The sequence below is a fragment of the Leucopleurus acutus genome (assembly GCF_964270905.1).
Source record: "Leucopleurus acutus genome assembly, chromosome: 5".
Taxonomy (NCBI): Eukaryota; Metazoa; Chordata; class Mammalia; order Artiodactyla; family Delphinidae; genus Leucopleurus; species Leucopleurus acutus.
Window position 1 is genome coordinate 68,868,430 of NC_139147.1, and position 18,749 is coordinate 68,887,178.

Below are 18,749 nucleotides of genomic sequence, written 5' to 3' on the forward strand. Positions count from 1 at the left end.
CATTCCACTTTGTTGTCTACTGTTTTTAAATTACAACTGAAACTAGTATCATATTTTGGTTCCTTTAATTTTTTTTGCTGAAATATGTAATAAATGTTAATATTGTCATTGCCTCTGTAGCAGCAGTTTATGGTGTATAGAGCCAGTCTTCTGAAGTAACGAATTACCTTGATTTAATTTGAAATTTTAAATCCAATGTTTTTTACACTGTAGTTTTATTAGCTCTATGGGAGTGAGCTACATGATGTTGTGCACTGAAAATTACCCAAATGTTCTGGCCTTCTCTTTCCTGGATGAGCTTCAGAAGGAGTTCATTACTACTTATAACATGATGAAGACAAATACTGCTGTCAGACCATACTGTTTCATTGAATTTGGTAAGGGCCTGATTTTTTTTTTCTTTTTCATTATCCTGTCTCCATTCAGTCGTAAATGATTTTTCATCTAATACTGAGGGGCAGAGGGAAAACTCAGAAAATTCTGCTAGCTTGCTTTTGACAGAATAATTTGACAAATGGTCTATAAATTATGGCAACCTCTTCATTTAGGTGCCTCTTAAAAAAAATTGTTTGAGCTGTTCAGAGGATCCTGATTATTGGTTCAAAGAATTAATTCCAGAGGTTAATTTTTCAGTGAGAAATTTATAAGCTAGAGGTTCAGAGTTTTGTCTTTATGTGATAGTACTTTTAGGCTGCTTAATGTAGAACAGAGGTTGGCAAACATTTGTTGGAAAGGACCAGATAGTACAATTTTAGGCTTTAAGGCTCATTTGGTCACTGTCACAGCTACTCAGCCCTTGCTATTATAGCTTGAAAACAGCCATAGGCAATACATAAATGAATGAGTATAGTTATATTCTAATAACATTTTAGTCACACACAAAAAAATCAGCAGGCTAGATTTGGCCTATGGACATTAGTTTGCTTGACTCCTGATGTAGAAGAGGGAAAAAAAGTAAATTCAAGGTGTAAACAGTGAAAATAAAATTGGAAGAAATTTAGGAAATGTCTTTTATTGTTTTCATTAAATTTTTTCTTTAAAACATCTGTTCTAATGGTGTAAGCAATAAATAAGAAAACAGATTTATATGAACATGCAATTTACAGTGTATGTTTTAATGTAATTACAACTGGTAAATACTGACAGACTTAATATTTTATGAGATCTGAATCCCTATAAAAATGAAGACTTTGGTTTAAGTTTAAAGGGAGCTGTTTTTGGTTTTCTTGTAGAAGCTCAAAGTAGTTCCTTGAAGTGGATATAATAGTAGAAATTTCTCACAGTCATGTAATATTAAATCCTTAGTATATTTATAATTATTAATTTCTAGAGTATAATTTCTAGTGAGAAAAACTGATGATGCCATTATATATTAACCATAAACACAAATAATATTAGGACATTCATGACAGATTGAACAGTTTGGGATAGCAAATTAAACCGTTTATCGCAAAATTTACTGTCCATAAACATCACATTTTCAAATGATTTAATTAACAAATGACTGCAAGGAAATTTATTTTTTATTTTACATAGATAACTTCATTCAGAGGACCAAGCAGCGATATAATAATCCCAGGTCTCTTTCAACAAAGATAAATCTGTCTGACATGCAGATGGAAATCAAGCTGAGGCCCCCTTATCAAATTTCCATGGGTGAACTGGGGTCAGCCAATGGAGTCACATCTGCATTTTCTGTTGACTATAAAGGTGCTGGTAAGATTTCTTCTGGTGAGTTCTGGATCTCAATTACTTCATTTAAAAAATATTTTCTAAGAACCGAGGAACTCTTAAAAATGAATTAATTTAGTCTAAAACTTTAAAGTAAGTACATGAGAGAATGTAGAAGTTCAAAGTAATCATTTCTCCCAGTGTTTTATATAGTCATCTCTCAGATATGTGACTAATCAGCAATCTCAATTGCTTTTCAACAGCAATCTCAAAGGAACTCTTTGCTAGGGAGACATTCAAGAAGATTTCTTGGTACACATTCTTCTAGAAAAGAGTAATTTGTTTGTAATATATACCTATAGGCATGTAAAGTGCTTTGCATTATGTAAAAATGACTACATTCAAGGTTAGGGTTCTTGACTGTCACAGCACATGTGATCATCTACTCAGACATCCCCTCCCAAACAAGGAATACAGTTCTCAACAGTTGGAACATGTTGAAAACTTCTGCTTAAAAGTGGAAACCCTTGTTATTTTATAAGGTAGCATATGCCGTTGTTGAATTGCTTATTTTAAAAATTCTTTCATGTATTTTGAGCTAAAATCTGTTCCCTATAATGCTAACACTTGTCTAAGTTCTGTGACTTATCCCTCCCTGACTTCAGCTGTACCAGAACTTTGATGTCAGCAACTCTGTGTCCTTTCTATCCTTTTAGTCTGATTGACTTCATATAAAATATCCCCAGTTTCCTTAGCCTTTGGTAATTTGAAACCCTCCTCATCCTGGAAGATTCCTCTTTATATGCTTTTGTTTGTTGGTATTCTTTAAAAGTGGCATTTAAGGCTGAACAGAACACTTCATATTTGGTTTGATTAATACAAATTATGGGAGAAAAGGGGAAGCAGATTTCACTAAAATGATCCAGCTAGTCAGGAAACAAGTAAACAAGCAAATAGCAGTAACAAACCCTGGGGGAGAGGAGGTGGATCAGTACTTAGAGTTGTTAAAATATGTTATCTAAAATGTCCAGTTTTCAATTAAAAAAAAATTACAAGACACGCAGAAGAAAAGGAAAGTATAATTCATACACTGGGGACGGGGTATGGTGGGGAAGGCAGGCAATAGAAACTGGCTGGGAGAGTGATCTGATGTCAGATTTAACAGACAAAGAGTTCAAAGTAGCCATTATAATTTTCTTCAAAGAAGTAAAGAAAACCATGATTAAAGAAGTAAGGAAGGTATGATGGTGATGTCACATTAAATAGGCAGTATTAATAAAAGATAGAAATTATAAAGGAAAAGAACCAGATTCTGGAATTGAAATTGAAATTCTGGAATTGAAAAATACAACTGAAATAAAAAATTAACTAGTTGGGCTCAACAGTAGATTTGAACCAGCAGAAGAAAGAGTTAGTAAACTTGAAGATAGATTGAGAGAGATTATCCAAGTCAAAGAGCAGAGAGAAAGATGAAGAAAAATGAATAGAACTTCAGAAGAATATGGGGCACTATTAAACACACTAACATATGCCTGATGGGAGAACCAGAAGGAAAGAAGAAGAGAGGGGAGCAGAAAAAGTATTTGAAGAAATAATGGCTGAAAAGTTTCCATTTACTCAAAAAATGTTAATCTATTCCAGGAAGCTCAAAGAATTCCAAATAGGATACATGCAAGAGATCCACAAATAGATGAATCATACTAAAAATCCTGAAAGACAAAGACAAGGAGAAAATCTTTAAAGCAGCAAGAGAAAAACAGCTTATCATTTACAAGGTTTACCACAACAAAATTAACAACTGGCTTCTCAACAGAAACAATGGAGACAAGAAGGCGGTGGGATAACATGTTCAAAATACTCAAAGGAAGAAAAAAAACCTCAACCAAGAATCTTGTATTCAGCAAAGCTATCTTTCAAAAACGAAGGTAAAATAAAGATATTTGCAGATAAGCAGAAGATGAGAGAATTTGTTGCTGGCAGACTCACCTTAAAAAAATACTGACAGTAGTTCTTCATATTTGAAAGCCAGACCTAGACAATAATTTGAATCCATACCAAAAAAAAAAAAAAAAAAAAAGAGCAATGGTAAAGGTAATTATAAAAGAAAGGAAGAATGCATTTTCTTCCTTCTGCTAAGTGATTTAAAAAGCAATCATATAAAACAGTGTATATATATCATCTCAATAGATTCAGAAAAAGCTTTGGACAAAGTTCAACACTCACTTATGATAAAAACTCTCCAGGAAGTGGGCTTAGAGGGAACCTACCTAAACATAATAAAGGCCACATTCAAGAGACCTACAGCTAACATCATACTCAGTGGTGAAAAGCTGAAAGCATTTCCTCTAAGATCAGGAACAAGACAAGGATATCCACTCACCACTTTTATTCAACATAGTTTTGGAAGCCCTGGCCATGGCTATCAGAGAAGAAGAAGATAAAAGGAATCAAAATCAGAAAAGAAGAAGTAAAACTGTCACTGTTTGCAGATGACATGATACTATACATAGAAAATCCTAATAATGCTAATAGAAAACTGCTAGAGCTCATCAATGAATTTGGTAAAGTTGCAGGATACAAAATTAATAAACAGAAATCTCTTGCATTCCTATACACTAACAATGAAAGATCAAAAGAGATTAAGGAAACAGTCCCATTTACCATCACATTGAAAAGAATAAAATACCTAGGAATACCTAAGGAGGCAAATACCTAAGGAGGCAAAAGACTTGTACTCAGAAAGCTATAAGATACTGATGAAAGAAATCAAAGATGACACAAACAGATGGAGAGATATAACATGTTCTTGGATTGGAAGAATCGATATTGTGAACATGACTGTACTACCCACAGCAATCTACAGATTCAATGCAATTTCTATCAAATTACCAATTGCATTTTTCACAGAATTAGAACAAAAAATTTTACAATTTGTATGGAAGCACAAAAGACCCTGAATAGCTAAAGCAATCGTGAGAAAGAAGAACAGAGCTGGAGGAATCAGGCTCCCTGACTTCAGACTATACTACAAAGCTATAGTAATCAAAACAGTATGGTACTGGCACAAAAACAGACATATAGATCAATGGAACAGGATAGAAAGTTCAGAGATAAACCTGTGCATCTGTAGCCACCAAATCTATGACATAGGAGGCAAGAATATACAATGGAGAAAAGACAGCCTCTTCAGTAATTGGTGCTGGGAAAACTGGAAAACTACAATGTAAAAGAATAAAATTAGAACACTCCCTAACACCATACACAAAAATAAACTCAAAAGGGATTAAAGACCTAAATGTAAGGCCAGATACTATAAAAAACTCTTAGAGGAAAATATAAGCAGAACGCTCTCTGACATAAGTCGCAGCAAGATCTTTTTCGATCTGCCACCTAGAGTAATGAAAATAAAAACAAAAATAAACAAATAAGACCTAATTAAAGCTTTTGCACAGCAAAGGAAACCATAAACAAGACGAAAAGACAACCCTCAGAATGGGAGAAAATATTTGCAAACAAAGCAAGTGACAAGGGATTAATCTCCAAAATATACAAACAGCTCATGCACCTCATTATAAAAGAAACCAACCCAACCAATCAAAAAATGGGCAGAATATCTAAATAGACATTTCTCCAAAGAAGACATACAGATGGTCAACAAACAAAAAGATGCTCAGCATCACTAATTATTAGAGAAATGCAAATCAAAACTACAATGAGATATCGTCTCGCACCAGTCAGAATGGCCCTCATCAAAAATTCTACGAACAATAAATGCTGGAAAGGGTGTGGAGAAAAGGGAACCCTCCTACACTGTTGGTGGGATTGTAAATTGGTACAGCCACTATGGAGAACAGTATGGAGGTTCCTTAAAAAACTAAAAATAGGGCTATCATATGACCCAGCAATCCCACTCCTGGGCATATATCCAGAGAAAACCATAATTTGAAAGGATGCATGCACCCCGATGTTCATTGCAGCGCTGTTTACAATAGCCAGGACATGGAAGCAGCCTAAATGTCCATCGACAGAGGAATGGATAAAGAAGATGTGGTGGAATATTATTCAGCCACAAAAAGGAACAAAATAATGCCATTTGCAGAGACATGGATGGACCTAGAGATTGTCATACAGAGTGAAGTAAGTCTGAAAGAGAAAAACAAATATCGTATAATACCGCTTATGTGTGGAATGTAGAAAAATGGTAGCAACGAACTTATTTGCAAAACAGAAATAGAGTCACAGATGTAGAGAACAAACTTACGGTTACCAAGGGGGGAAGGGGGGTGGGATGAATTGGGAGATTGGGACTGACATATATACACGACTATGTATAAAATAGATAACTAATGAGAACCTACTGTTTAGCATAGGGAACTCTACTGAATGCTCTGTGGTGACCTAAATGGGAAGGAAGTCTTAAAAAAGAGTGGATATATGTATACATATGACTGATTCACTTTTCTGTACAGCAAGAAACTAAGACAACGTTGTAAAGCAACTATATTCCAATGAAAATTGAAATAGCAATGTATATAGTGTATTTTCGTGCCTATGACATATAGAAATATAATACATTTTCTAAAAACAGTACAAGGGAGGTGGATGGTAGCAAAGCTGCATTGGGTTAAAGAAATGACTCCATACAGTAATTTGATTCCACAGGAACAAATGAAGAAAGCCAGAAATGATAAGAATTCATATTAACAAAACCTACAAAAATATAATTGTCCTTTTTTCTCTTAGTTTCTTTAAAAGACATAAAATTATGTAAAGTAATAATTATAACAATGTATTTTAGAGTTTATAATATTTATAAATGTAATATATATATATCTCACACATATATTTAGCAATGCCACAAATATGGGAGAAAGGAAATAGAGCTATATAAGAGTAATGTGTCTATAGCTCACTTGAGTTAAGTTAGTAGAAATCTGAATCTGTTTCTGATAAATTAAGATGTATCGATAGATGGTAAATCCTAGAGCAGCCACTAAGCAAATAACTCAAAAAAGTGAAAAATTATTAAAGAAAAATACTTCAGTATGAAATATTCACTTATTGCAATTATAGCAGTAAAGGAGGAATAGAGCAAAAAGGCATGAGAGATATCAAAATAAGTAAGAATGGCAGATATAAATCTACTGTCTCAAAAATCACATCATATGTGAATGGATTTTAAAAATGTGAATGGATGAAACATTCTAGTCAAAAGTTAGAGATTTTTAAAGTGGATTAAGAAAAAACAAAGATACAGATAGATTGAAAGTAAAAGGAAGAAAAAAGTTATATAATGCAAACAGCAACCAAAAGAGAGCCTGAGTGGCTATTTTGATATCAGACAAAATGGACTTTAGGACAAAAATTCCTACTAGAGACAGTGGACATTTTATAATGATAAAAGAATCAATATATTAAGGTATAACAATTATAAATATATATGCATTTATCAACAGAGCCCCAAAATACAGGAAGTAAAACCTGTCAGAAGTAAGAGCATAATGGGCAATTAAGCAGTAATAGTTGAAGACTTAAATACCTAACTTTCAGTAATGGGTATAAATGGGTAGAAGATAAACAATGAAATAGAAGACTTAACACCATAAACCAGCTAGATTTAACAAACATCAATAGAACACTCCATTCATTATTAGAAAATACATTTTTCTCAAGTACACATGGAGCATTCTCCTTATGCTAAGCCATTAAAACAAGACACTTCATAAATTTTTTTTATTTTATTTTTTTTTTTTTGCGGTACGCGGGCCTCTCACTGTTGTGGCCTCTCCTGCTGCAGAGCACAGGCTCTGGACGCGCAGGCTCAGCGGCCATGGCTCACGGGCCCAGCCACTCCGCGGCACGTGGGATCCTCCCAGACCGGGGCACGAACCCGTGTCCCCTGCATCAGCAAGTGGACTCCCAACCACTGCACCACCAGGGAAGCCCCACTTCATAAACGTAACAGGATAGAAATAACACAAAGTTCTTTATCCACAATGAAAAGAAATTAGAAATTAACAGGGAAAAAAATTGGGAAGCCTCACAAATATGTGGAAATTAAACAATACACTCCTAAATAAATATACATTCCTCTAATAATAATAATACACTTCTTTTTCTTCAAAGAAGAAATCAGGGGACGTCCCCGGTGGCGCAGTGGTTAAGAATCCACCTGCCAATGCAGGGGACATGGGTTCAATCCCTGGTCTGGGAAGATCCCACATGCCGTGGAGCAGCTAAGCCTGTGCACCACAACTACTGAGCCTGCGCTCTAGAGCCCACGAGCCACATGGCTGAGCCCATGTGCCACAACTACTGAAGCCCACATGCCTAGAGCCCGTGCTCCGCAACAAGAGAAGCCACTGCAATGAGAAGCCCGCACACCGCCATGAAGAGTAGCTCCCGCTCGCCGAAATTAGAGAAAGCATGTGCACAGCAACAAAGACCCAACACAGTCAAAAATAAATAAATAATTTTAAAAATGAAATAAAATATTCATCACATTAAAAAAAAAAAAGAAGTCAGAAGAGGAATTTAGACTTTGAGATGAGTGAAGATGAAGACACATCATACCAAAACTTATGAGATGCAGCTCAAGCTGTGCTTAGAAGAAAATTTTTAGCTGTAAATATCAGTATCAAAAAAGAAGAAAGATCTCAAATGAATAACTTAACCTTCCACCTAAAGACACTGGATAAAGAAAAGCAAATTAAACCTAAAGCAATCAAAAAGAAGGGAATAATAAAATTTGAAGCAGAAATAAATGAAAATGAAATAGGAAGCAAAAACAATAGAGAAAATCAATGAAATCAAAAGCTGGTTCTTTGAAAAGATTAACAAAATTGACAAACCTTTAGTTAGGCTGACCAAGAAAAAGAGAAATTTACTAGATACAGACATGAAAGAGGGGCCATTTCTACTGACCTTACAGAATAAAGGATTTTAAAGGAAAACTATGAAAAACTGTATGCAAATGAGTTAGGCAACTTTGATGAAATGGACAAATTCTTAGAAATATGCAAACTACAGAAACTGACTCAAGAAGAAATAGATAATAGATCTATAACAAGAATAGAGATTAAATTAGTAATAAAAAACTATTCACAAATTCCAGACCCAAGTGGTTCTACTGGTGAATTTTATCAGTTAAAGAGTTAACCAATTCTTTACAAAATGTTCCAAAAAATAGAAGAGAGAGAATACTTTTCACCTCATTTTATGAGGCCAGTATTATTCTAATACCAAAACCAGATTAACATATCACAGGAAAAGAAAACTACAGACCAATATCTTTTATGAACACAGATACCAAAATCCTCAATATAGTACTAGCAAACCAAATACAGCAGCATATAAAAACCATTATACACCACGACCAAGTGGGATTTATTCCAGTGCTGCAAGATTGGTTTAACTTCTGAAAACCAATTATTGTAATACATGATATCAATAAAGTAAAAAATAAAAACCACATGATCATTTCAATAGATGAAGAAAAAGCATTTGGCAAATTCAGCAGCCTTTAACGATAAAAACACTCAACAAACTAGGAATAGAAAGGCGCTTTCTCAACTTGATGAAAAGTATCCACGAAAACCCACAGCTAACCTCATACTTAATGACAAAAGACCAAATGCTCTCCTATAAGATCAGGAACAAGACAAGGATGTCTGCTTTCACTACTTCTATTCAGCACTGTACTGGAGGTTCTAGACAGTGCAGTTAAGCAAGGAAAAGAAAAGTCATCTGGATTGCAAAAGGAGAAAGAAAATAGCTGTGTTCACATATGGTATGGTCTTGTATATGGAAAATCCTAAAGAATCAACTAAAAAACTATTAAACTAATGCATCCAGTAAGGTTGTAGGATACAAGATCAAAATATAAAAATCAGTCGTATTCTACTATCAGTGGACAATCTGGAAATGAAATTAAGAAAATCCTAGCAACTACTGGCCAAAACAAGGCATTATGCTTTCTGTTGTTTGTAACTAAAAAGAAAGAAAATCTCATACACTGAAAACTACAAAACATAGGAACAAATTAAAGAAGACCTAAATTAATGGAAAGTAAAGTAGTCCTGTGTTCATGGATTAGAAGACAGTATTGTTATGATAGCTATACTCCTAAATTGATACACAGATACAATGAAACTCTGAAAAGTCCAGTGCTATTTTTTTTTTTTTTGCGGTACGCGGGTCTCTCACTGTTGTGGCCTCTCCCGTTGCGGAGCACAGGCTCCGGACGCGCAGGCTCAGCGGCCATGGCTCACGGGCCCAGCCGCTCCGCGGCATGTGGGATCTTCCCAGACCAGGGCACGAACCCGTGTCCCCTGCATTGGCAGGCGGACTCTCAACCACTGCACCACCAGGGAAGCCCCAGTGCTGTTTTTTTGTGCAGAAATTGACAAGTTGATCCTAAAATTCATATGGAAATGCAAGGAACCAAGAATAGTCAAAATAATCTTGAAAAAGAACAAAGTTGGAGGACTCACACTTCCAAACTTGCTACCAGGCTAGGTAATCAAGACTATGTAGTTCTGGTGTAAGGATAGACATATAGGTCAATAGAATAGAGCTGAGAATACAAAAAGAAAGACTTACATTATGGTCAATTCATTTTTAAGAAGAATGCCAAGACACTGTGAAAGAATAGTCTTTTCAACAAATGATGCTGGGACAAGTGGATATCTACATGCAAAAGAATGAAGTTAGGCCCCTACTTTACAAAATGTGTTAAAACTAACTCAGAATGAATCAAAGATCTAAATTTAACAGCTAAAACTATAAGATTCTTGGGAGAAAACTTAGGTGTAAATCTTTGCGATTTTGTATTAGGCAATTTTTTTTTTAGATTTGACACCAAAAACACAATGAAAAAAAAAGTAGACAAGGTAGACCTCATCAAAATTAGAAATTTTGTTCTTCAAAAGACACTCAAGAATTTGAAAAGAGAATTCACAGACACGGAGAAAATATTTGCAAATCATATATCTTCTAAGGCACTTGTGTCCAGAATATACAAGTAACACAACTCAAGTAACAATACAACAATTCAATATTAAAATGAGAAAAGAATTTGAATACACATTTCTACAAAGAAAATGTGTGACTAGCACATGAAAAGATGCTGAACATTATTGGTCATTAGTAAAATGCAAAGCAAAGTGATAAGGAGATACCACTTCACACCCGCTGGGATGACTATAATAAAAAAGACAGACAATAACAAGTGTTGGCAAGGATGTGGAGAAATTGGAAACTTCTTACGTTGGTGATGGGGTTGTAAAGTGGTGCAGCTGCTTTGGAAAACAGTTTGGAAGTTCTCAAAAGGGTAAACATAGTGTTACCATATGACCCAGCAATTCTGCTTCTGGGTACATACCCCAGAAATTGAAAATGTATGTCTAAACAAAAATGGGTACACGAATATTCATAGCAGCTAAAAAGTAGAAATAACCCAAATGTACATCAACTGATGAATGAATAAACAAAATATGACATATTCAAGCAATGGAATATTACTAAGCAATAAAAAAGAAATGAAGTATTGATACATGGTACAACATGGATGAAATTAAAAACATGAAAGAAGTGAAAGAAGCCAGATACAAAAGGTCACATATTTATAATTCATTTATACAAAATGTCCAGAATAGGCAAATCCATAGAGACAGAAAGTATATTAGCAGTTGATGGGAGCTGGAGGGAAATAGGCAGTGATAACTATTAATGGTTATGAGGTTTCTTTTTAAGGTAATAAAAATGTTACGGAATTAGATGATGATTGTACAAGTCTGTGAATATACTAAAAACTTCTGAATTGTACACTTTAAAAGGGTGAATTTTATTGTATTTGGATTATATTTCAGTTTTTAAAATCACTAATAAATGAAGGGGTTATTACTTTGAAGACTTCCAGTGATGATGGAATAGGTAATTCAGACCAACAGTCCCGCTAAATACATGTAGGAAAGCTAAATGGAATGTATATATTATATAGAATATATAGGTCTAATATAATATAGAATTAATCTAAAATATAATCTTCCTGAAGTCTTTGGAGATCCAACAAGATTACTAAGAATTACTAGGATACAGGGGAGAATGGAGGCTCAGGGAGATGAGCCCAATGTTTGGAGCTACTTTTCTTTTTGGAGCCTTTTTGAGTTCTGAAGGGAACTGCTGATGGCCTCTCAAGACTTGGGAGACAGGGATTAGAGCAGAGCCCACCAAAGTGGTGAACCTCATGAGCAACCCTTCAGCTCTGGGTTACGATTTTGCATGTTTGCACTCTAGGAGTATGGGTAGACAGGAATATGAAGTAGGCTTTTATCAGGACTACAACTTAGTTTTGAATCATATTGGTCTCTAAAATTGGATTGAGCTGATTACACAGTGCTTTGTTCCAGAGATCCTGGCAGAAGCAAACAAATAAATTTCCTGTAAGAAATAGTCTCACAAGCTTCAAATTATGTCTACAACAAGATTTTGAAAATAGAATGGCAAACAATCATAAATAACCAGGCTCCTGAAGAGACTAGACTGTGAATGCAAACTATTAGGAACACATATGCATGCGTGTGCACACACACATGGTCTCAGGAACCATGGAAGCCAGAAGACAATGATGTCTTCTAAAGGATAAAAGAAAATAACTGCAAATGTAGAATTCTGTGCCTAACAAAAATATCCTGAAAGAATGAAGTAGCAAGAATGGATATTCTTGCATTGTTCCTGATTTTGATGTTACCAGGGAAAGCTCAGTCTTAAAGAGTTAAATATAATATGATGTTAACTTAGGGTTTATACTGATGCCTTTTTACCAGGTTGAGAAAATTCCCTTATATTCCCAGTTTGATGAATTTGGTTTTTATCAGGAACCGAAGTTGAATTCTGTCAAATGCTTTGTCAGCATGTTTTTTGTCTGCATTTATTGAGATGATTGTATGGGTTTTCTTTTTAAAGTCTTTATGTGGTAAATTACATTGTTAGCTTTTCAAATGTTAAATAAACCTTGCAGTTCTGTGATAAACCCCAGTGGGTCATGATGTGTTATCCTGTTTATATATCGTCAGATCCAATTTGCTGAAATTTTGTTAAGATATTGTATCTGTATTCATGAGGGAATTGGTTTGTAGTTTTCCTCTTTTGTGATGTTTTTTGTCTGGTTTTGCTATCAGGAAAAAACTGGACTCATAGAATAAATTGGGAGGTATTCCCTCTACTTCAAAATTTGAGAAACGTTTCTGTAGAATTTTTATTTCTTCTTCTTCAGGTGTTTAGTAAGTGAAGCCTTTCGAGCTTTTGGTTTTCTTTGTGATGAGGTTTTTAACCACAAATCAGTTTCTTTGGTGAATGTAGGGTTATTCAAGTTATCTGTTTCTTCTTGATTGAGTTTTAGTAGTTTGTTTCTTTTAAGGATTCTGTGTATTTCACCTAAGTTATTGAATTTTTTGGCATAAAGTTTGGCATCAGTCTTACTAGAGTTTATAAATTTTATTGATTTTCTTAAAGAACCAGCTTTTGCTTTCTTTGACATTTTATTGTTTTTGTTTTCTGTTTCATGATTTATGTTCTGATGTTTATTATTTCCTGTCTTTTGCTTCCTTAGGGTTTAATTTGCTTTTCTTTTTCTAGGTTATGAAGGTAGAAGTTGAGGTCACTAATTTCAGAACTTTCTTTTCTAATACAGGCATTTAGTAGTATGTATTTCCCTCTAAATATTGTTTTAGCTAAATTTCATACATTTAAATGCATTGTATTTTCACTTTCAGAATGCTTTTTAATTTCCCTTTTGATTTCTTTTGCTATCCATGGATTTGTTAGGAATGTGTTGCACAGCTTTAAATATTTAGAGATTTTCCAGATGTCTTTCTGTTAGCTGATTTCAAATTTAGTTTCATTGTGGCCAGATACCAAATTTTGTATGATTTTAATCCTTTTACATTTATTGAGACTTGTTTTATTCCCTCAGAGTATAGTCTATCTTAGTCATTTTTCTGCGTTCATTTGAAAAGAATGTGTATTCTACTGTTATTGGGTAGCTGATCACCCAATATAATATCAGTGATTAATATCATTTAGACCAGGTTGGTTGATGATGTTCAAGTCTTCTATAACTTTCTGATTTTTCTGTCTACTTTGTTAATTATTGAGAAAGGGGTGTTGAAATTTCTGACTATATTTGTGAATTTATATTTTTCTCCTTTTAGGTCTATTGTTTTTATTTTGTATATTTTAAATCTTGTTAAATATTTAGTATTGTTTTGTTCTCTTGGTGCATGCACACCTTTGTCACTTTGAAATTACTTTCTTCATACCTAGTAGTATTCTTAGCTCTGCAGTCTACTTTATTAATATAGCCATGGTATCTTCTTTTTTTAAATTAATGTTGGAATGGTATGTCTTTACCATCTTCTTTCTTTTAACATTTTTGTCCTTTATATATATATATATATAAAATTTATTCTATTGAAGTATAGTTGATTTACAATGTTGTGTTAATTTCTACTGTACAGCAAAGTGATTGAGTTTTTTATACACACACACACACACACACACACACACACACACATTGTTTTTCATATTCTTTTCCATTAAGGTTTATCACAGGATGTTGAATATACTTCCCTGTGCTATACAGTAGGACCTTGTTGTTCATCCATTCTATGTATAATAGTTTGCATCTACTAATCCCAAACTCCCAGTCCATCCCTCCCCAACCCTCCTTCCACCTTGGCTACCACAAGTCTGTTCTCTATGTCTGTGGGTCTGTTTCTGTTTCGTAGATATGTTCATTTGTGTCATATTTTAGAATCAACATATAAGTGATATCATATGGTATTTGTCTTTCTCTTTCTGACTTACTTCACTTAGTATGGTAATTGCTGTAAATGGAATTATTTCATTCATTTTATAACTGAGTATTCCATTATATATATTATGTACCACATCTTCTTTATCCATTCATCTGTCAGTGGATATTTAAGTTGCTTCCATGTCTTGGCTATTGTAAATAGCACTGCAGTGAATGTAGGGGTGCATGTATCTTTTCGAATTATAGTTTTGTCCGGATATATGCCCAGGAGTGGGATTGCTGGATCATATGGCAACTCTATTTTTAGTTTTCTGAGGAACCTCCATACTATTCTCCAATTTACATTGGTGCATACTGCACCAATTTACATTCCCACCAACAGTGTAGGAGGGTTCCCTTTACTCCATACCCTTTCCAGCATTTGTTACTTGTAGACTTTTTAATGATGGCCATCCTGACCCATGTGAGGTGGTACGTCATTGTAGTTTTGATTTGCATTTCTCTAATAATTAGCGATGTTGAGCATCTTTTCACGTGCCTGTTGACCATCTGTATGTCTCTTTGGAGAAATGTCTATTTAGGTCTTCTGTCCATTTTTTGATTGGGTTGTTTGTTTTTTGTTATTCAGTTGTATGAGCTGTTTGTATATTTTGGAAATTAAGCCTTTGTTGGTCGCATCATTTGCAAATATTTTCTCCCAGTCCATAGGTTGTCTATTTTTTCGTTTATGGTTTCCTTTGCTGTACAAAAGCTTGTAAGTTTGGTTAGGTCCCATTTGTTTATTTTTGCTTTTACTTCTGTTGCCTTGGGAGACTGTTGTGTCTTTATATTTAAAGAGGTTTCTTTTAGGTATCAGGTAGTTGGGTCTTTTGAAAAAAAAATCCAATTTGACAATATCTGCCTTTTTATTTAGGTGTTTAGATCATTTATATTTAATGTGATTATTGATATGGTTGGGTTGAAACCCACCATCTTGGCTATTTGTTTTCTTTTTGTCCTTCCTGGTTTTGATCACTTTTCTCTTTTCCTGCCTCTTTTTTTTTTTTCGGTACGTGGGCCTCTCACCATTGTGGCCTCTTCCGTTGCGGAGCACAGGCTCCAGACGCACAGGCTCAGCGGCCATAGCTCACGGGCCCTGCCGCTCCGCGCCATGTGGGATCTTCCCAGACTGGGGCACGAACCCGTGTCCCCTGCATCGGCAGGAGGACTCTCAACCACTGCGCCACCAGGGAAGCCCCTTCGTGCCTCTTTTTGTATTGGTTACTTTTGATCTGTTTTCTGTTCTTTGTTGGCTTACTTTACCTCCTTATTTCATTTGTTTGTTTTTGTGGTTGCTTTGGGTTTTATCGTATATATCTAACATTTTGTGGTAGGGCCACTAGGTTCTGCCATGGCTAACAAGCAAGTCAAGAATTAGTTCTCAAAATGAAAACAGGTTTTGCCTAAGGGCCGTGTCATTGCTTCAGAATACCTGGAGCCTCTTTTATGATTCTTCTTTCCAGGTTTGCAACAGGCTCAAAACATCATCCCTGTTTTCCACAGATATTTTGAGCACCATTGGATCCATGGGTCATAAGCGCTGAGTGGCAGGATGTCCTGTATTGAAGCCTGGATCCTTCTGTTGCTCTGGGCCCTCCTCAACCATTGTCGTTTAGTAAATAAGTTGGAGCATCATACTGAAATCTAGAAAGGCATATGTTTCTAGAAGTATATGTTTTCTTAGTGCTATGGGTTGAAAGGTGCAACTTGATCTTTACTTTCAGTGTACTCTAGACCTTTAACTACCTGAAACTTGACTGAGGTTGTAGACTTTTCTAATTTTGTGATTTTTTTTTTTTTTTTTTTTTTTTTTTGTGGTACGCGGGCCTCTCGCTGTTGTGGCCTCTCCCGTTGCGGAGCACAGGCTCCGGATGCGCGGGCTCAGCAGCCATGGGTCACGGGCCTAGCTGCTCCACGGCATGTTGGATCTTCCCAGACCAGGGCACGAACCCATGTCCCCTGCATCGGCAGGAGGACTCTCAACCACTGCGCCACCAGGGAAGCCCTGGATTATTTTTTACCCTCTGGCATATACATGTCATCCCAAGGTATCTAATCTAAGGCATATACTGTCTGTTCTTCAGGTACTATCAGCATGAGGTCATCAGTAAAGTAGATTAATATAATGTCCTATGAGGTGTTAAGATGTTAGGTCCTTTGTAAGTGAAGAGTTAGCAAACTTTTTCTGTAAAAGGCCAGGTAGTAAAGGTTTTACAGGCCATATGGTCTGTCTTTCAGCTACTCAACTCTGCTGGTGTAGTATGAAAACAACCATATACAGTATGGAAAAGAATAGGTGGAGCTGTGTTGCAGTAAAACTTTATTTACAGAAATTTGTGCTAGGCTGGATTTGGCCTATGGGTCGTGTCTGGCAACCCCTGCTATCGACTAATCAGTGGCACATAGTTGATATAACCTGGTGGCAATATCATAAATGTACTGATATCTCTACTAAGTAAAAGTAAAATGCTTCTGATTTTCTCTGTTTATTAGGATAGAGAAAAAAAAAGTGTTCAAAGATTAGTACCTATGTGCCAGGGAATTAATTGATTTGTTCCACATGGAGACCACATCTGGTAAAGCATGTGCAATTGGAACCTACAGTAATCTGTTGTCATCCTCTAAGATGCACCCATTTTGGAGACAAACTAGAGAGTTAAAAGTTTTTGAGTATAAGAGGAATCACCATACATGTGTCTTTTTAAACAAGCCTTGGATGGTGGCACTGATCTCTGCAGTTACCCCAGGGATTAATGTTTTTATGATATTTGGGTTGGGGGAGCTCCAAGACTTCCATTGGCCTTTCTTTCTCAAATATTTTTAATTCCATAGGCTTGGCAGTTGCTAAGAATATATGTCCATTAACATACACACTCAGGATCCAGGAGAATTACCTTAATTTGGGGTAGGGGTCCAACTTGACCTACTAGGAGGCAGACTTTACTAGAAACTCCTTGTATTACTTGACATCCGTAAGTCTCCACTCTGACCTGTAGACTGCAGTGGTATCTTGGATAACCAAATAGGAGATACTTGAAAAATGGGGAGAATCTGGGATTTGTTATGGTTTTAAGAAAGAGAAAGAGAGAAAAGTCTAAAGAAAGAGAAGTTTTTAAAGTAATTCACAATTAGAAATTATTTTAATATTAACTTTAAATTTGTTTTTAATTCAGACCAGGCCTGCATAATATTTTCTGTAGTCTTCCAGTTTAAATATACTTTCCTGTTTTACAATTTTCTTTCCTAAATAAATTTACTTTATTTTGGAATCTGGTTAATAGGTATTTGATAAACCTTATTTTGTAGACCTTTTTCTCTGTTATAATATCTTACTTTTGATTTCTTTTTCTTGTATTTCTTGACTTTTTTTCTTTCCTCTTCCTAACCTTGTGACCTGTCTCTCCGCAGTCAGGCATAAATTTTTTTTTTTTTTTTGCCATATTATTATTTTCTGAAGTCTACAGATGTTCTGCTGGGGTCAATATGTTGAATAGTATGTCCTCTTTTACTTGTTTTCTTTCTAAAACATTTTATTATAGAAAAATTTAAACATATATCAAGTAAACAGAATATTATAACTAACACATCACCTAACTATAATAACTATATCAACATTTTGACATTCTTGTTTTATCTATACCTCCATTCACTCCCCACTTATCCACTTGATAATTTCTACAGTTCTTTCTCTTTTTCTTTTTTAATTAATTTTTTATACAATTTATAAAGGTTACTTTCCATTTGCAGTTATTACAAAATATTGGCTATATTCCCCATGTTGTATAATACATCATTGAGCCTGTCTTACACCCAGTAGTTTGTACCTCCCACAGTTCTTTTTTAAGGGAAATTTGCACATATTGAAATGTATAAATATTTGCTATATGGTTTCAACAAATGGATACAGTTGTATAAACCACACTGTTTCAAAATGTAGATTTTACTGTTATTCAAGTATGGCAAGGCCAACAGATTAGGAGGCAACAGCTGTTGAAAAGATAGTTCTCATGGATCCCAAGAGAAGGGAGCACAGCACCAGCAGCCACATGGGGAAGTGCCAGTGAGAGTCAGGAGGCAAAGGAGCAGGAGGGAAATGTGGGCAAGAGCCTTTAGTGTGATTTCCCCAGGAAGGAACTGGAGAGGCAGAGTAAGCAAGTTTAGGATTGGCTAGTTTGAATACTTTTATTGAGCTGTGGGACATAGGGCTCTTTGTCTGATACCT

General features: G+C 35.2%; 1 protein-coding gene across 3 annotated transcripts in view; it reads left to right on the plus strand.

Moving 5' to 3' along the window:
* The window catches only part of SEC22A (SEC22 homolog A, vesicle trafficking protein), a 74,459-nt gene that overhangs the window by 20,624 nt on the left and 35,086 nt on the right, over positions 1-18,749 (plus strand). For all 3 annotated transcript variants that reach the window (XR_014326237.1, XR_014326238.1, XM_082840139.1), the window contains exons 3-4: positions 214-377; positions 1,537-1,731. Coding sequence is in view for 1 of the 3 variants with exons in the window: in XM_082840139.1 (XP_082696265.1) it covers positions 214-377; positions 1,537-1,731 (359 nt within the window). In the remaining 2 variants the exon portion in view is untranslated. The remainder of the gene's footprint in view (positions 1-213; positions 378-1,536; positions 1,732-18,749) is intronic.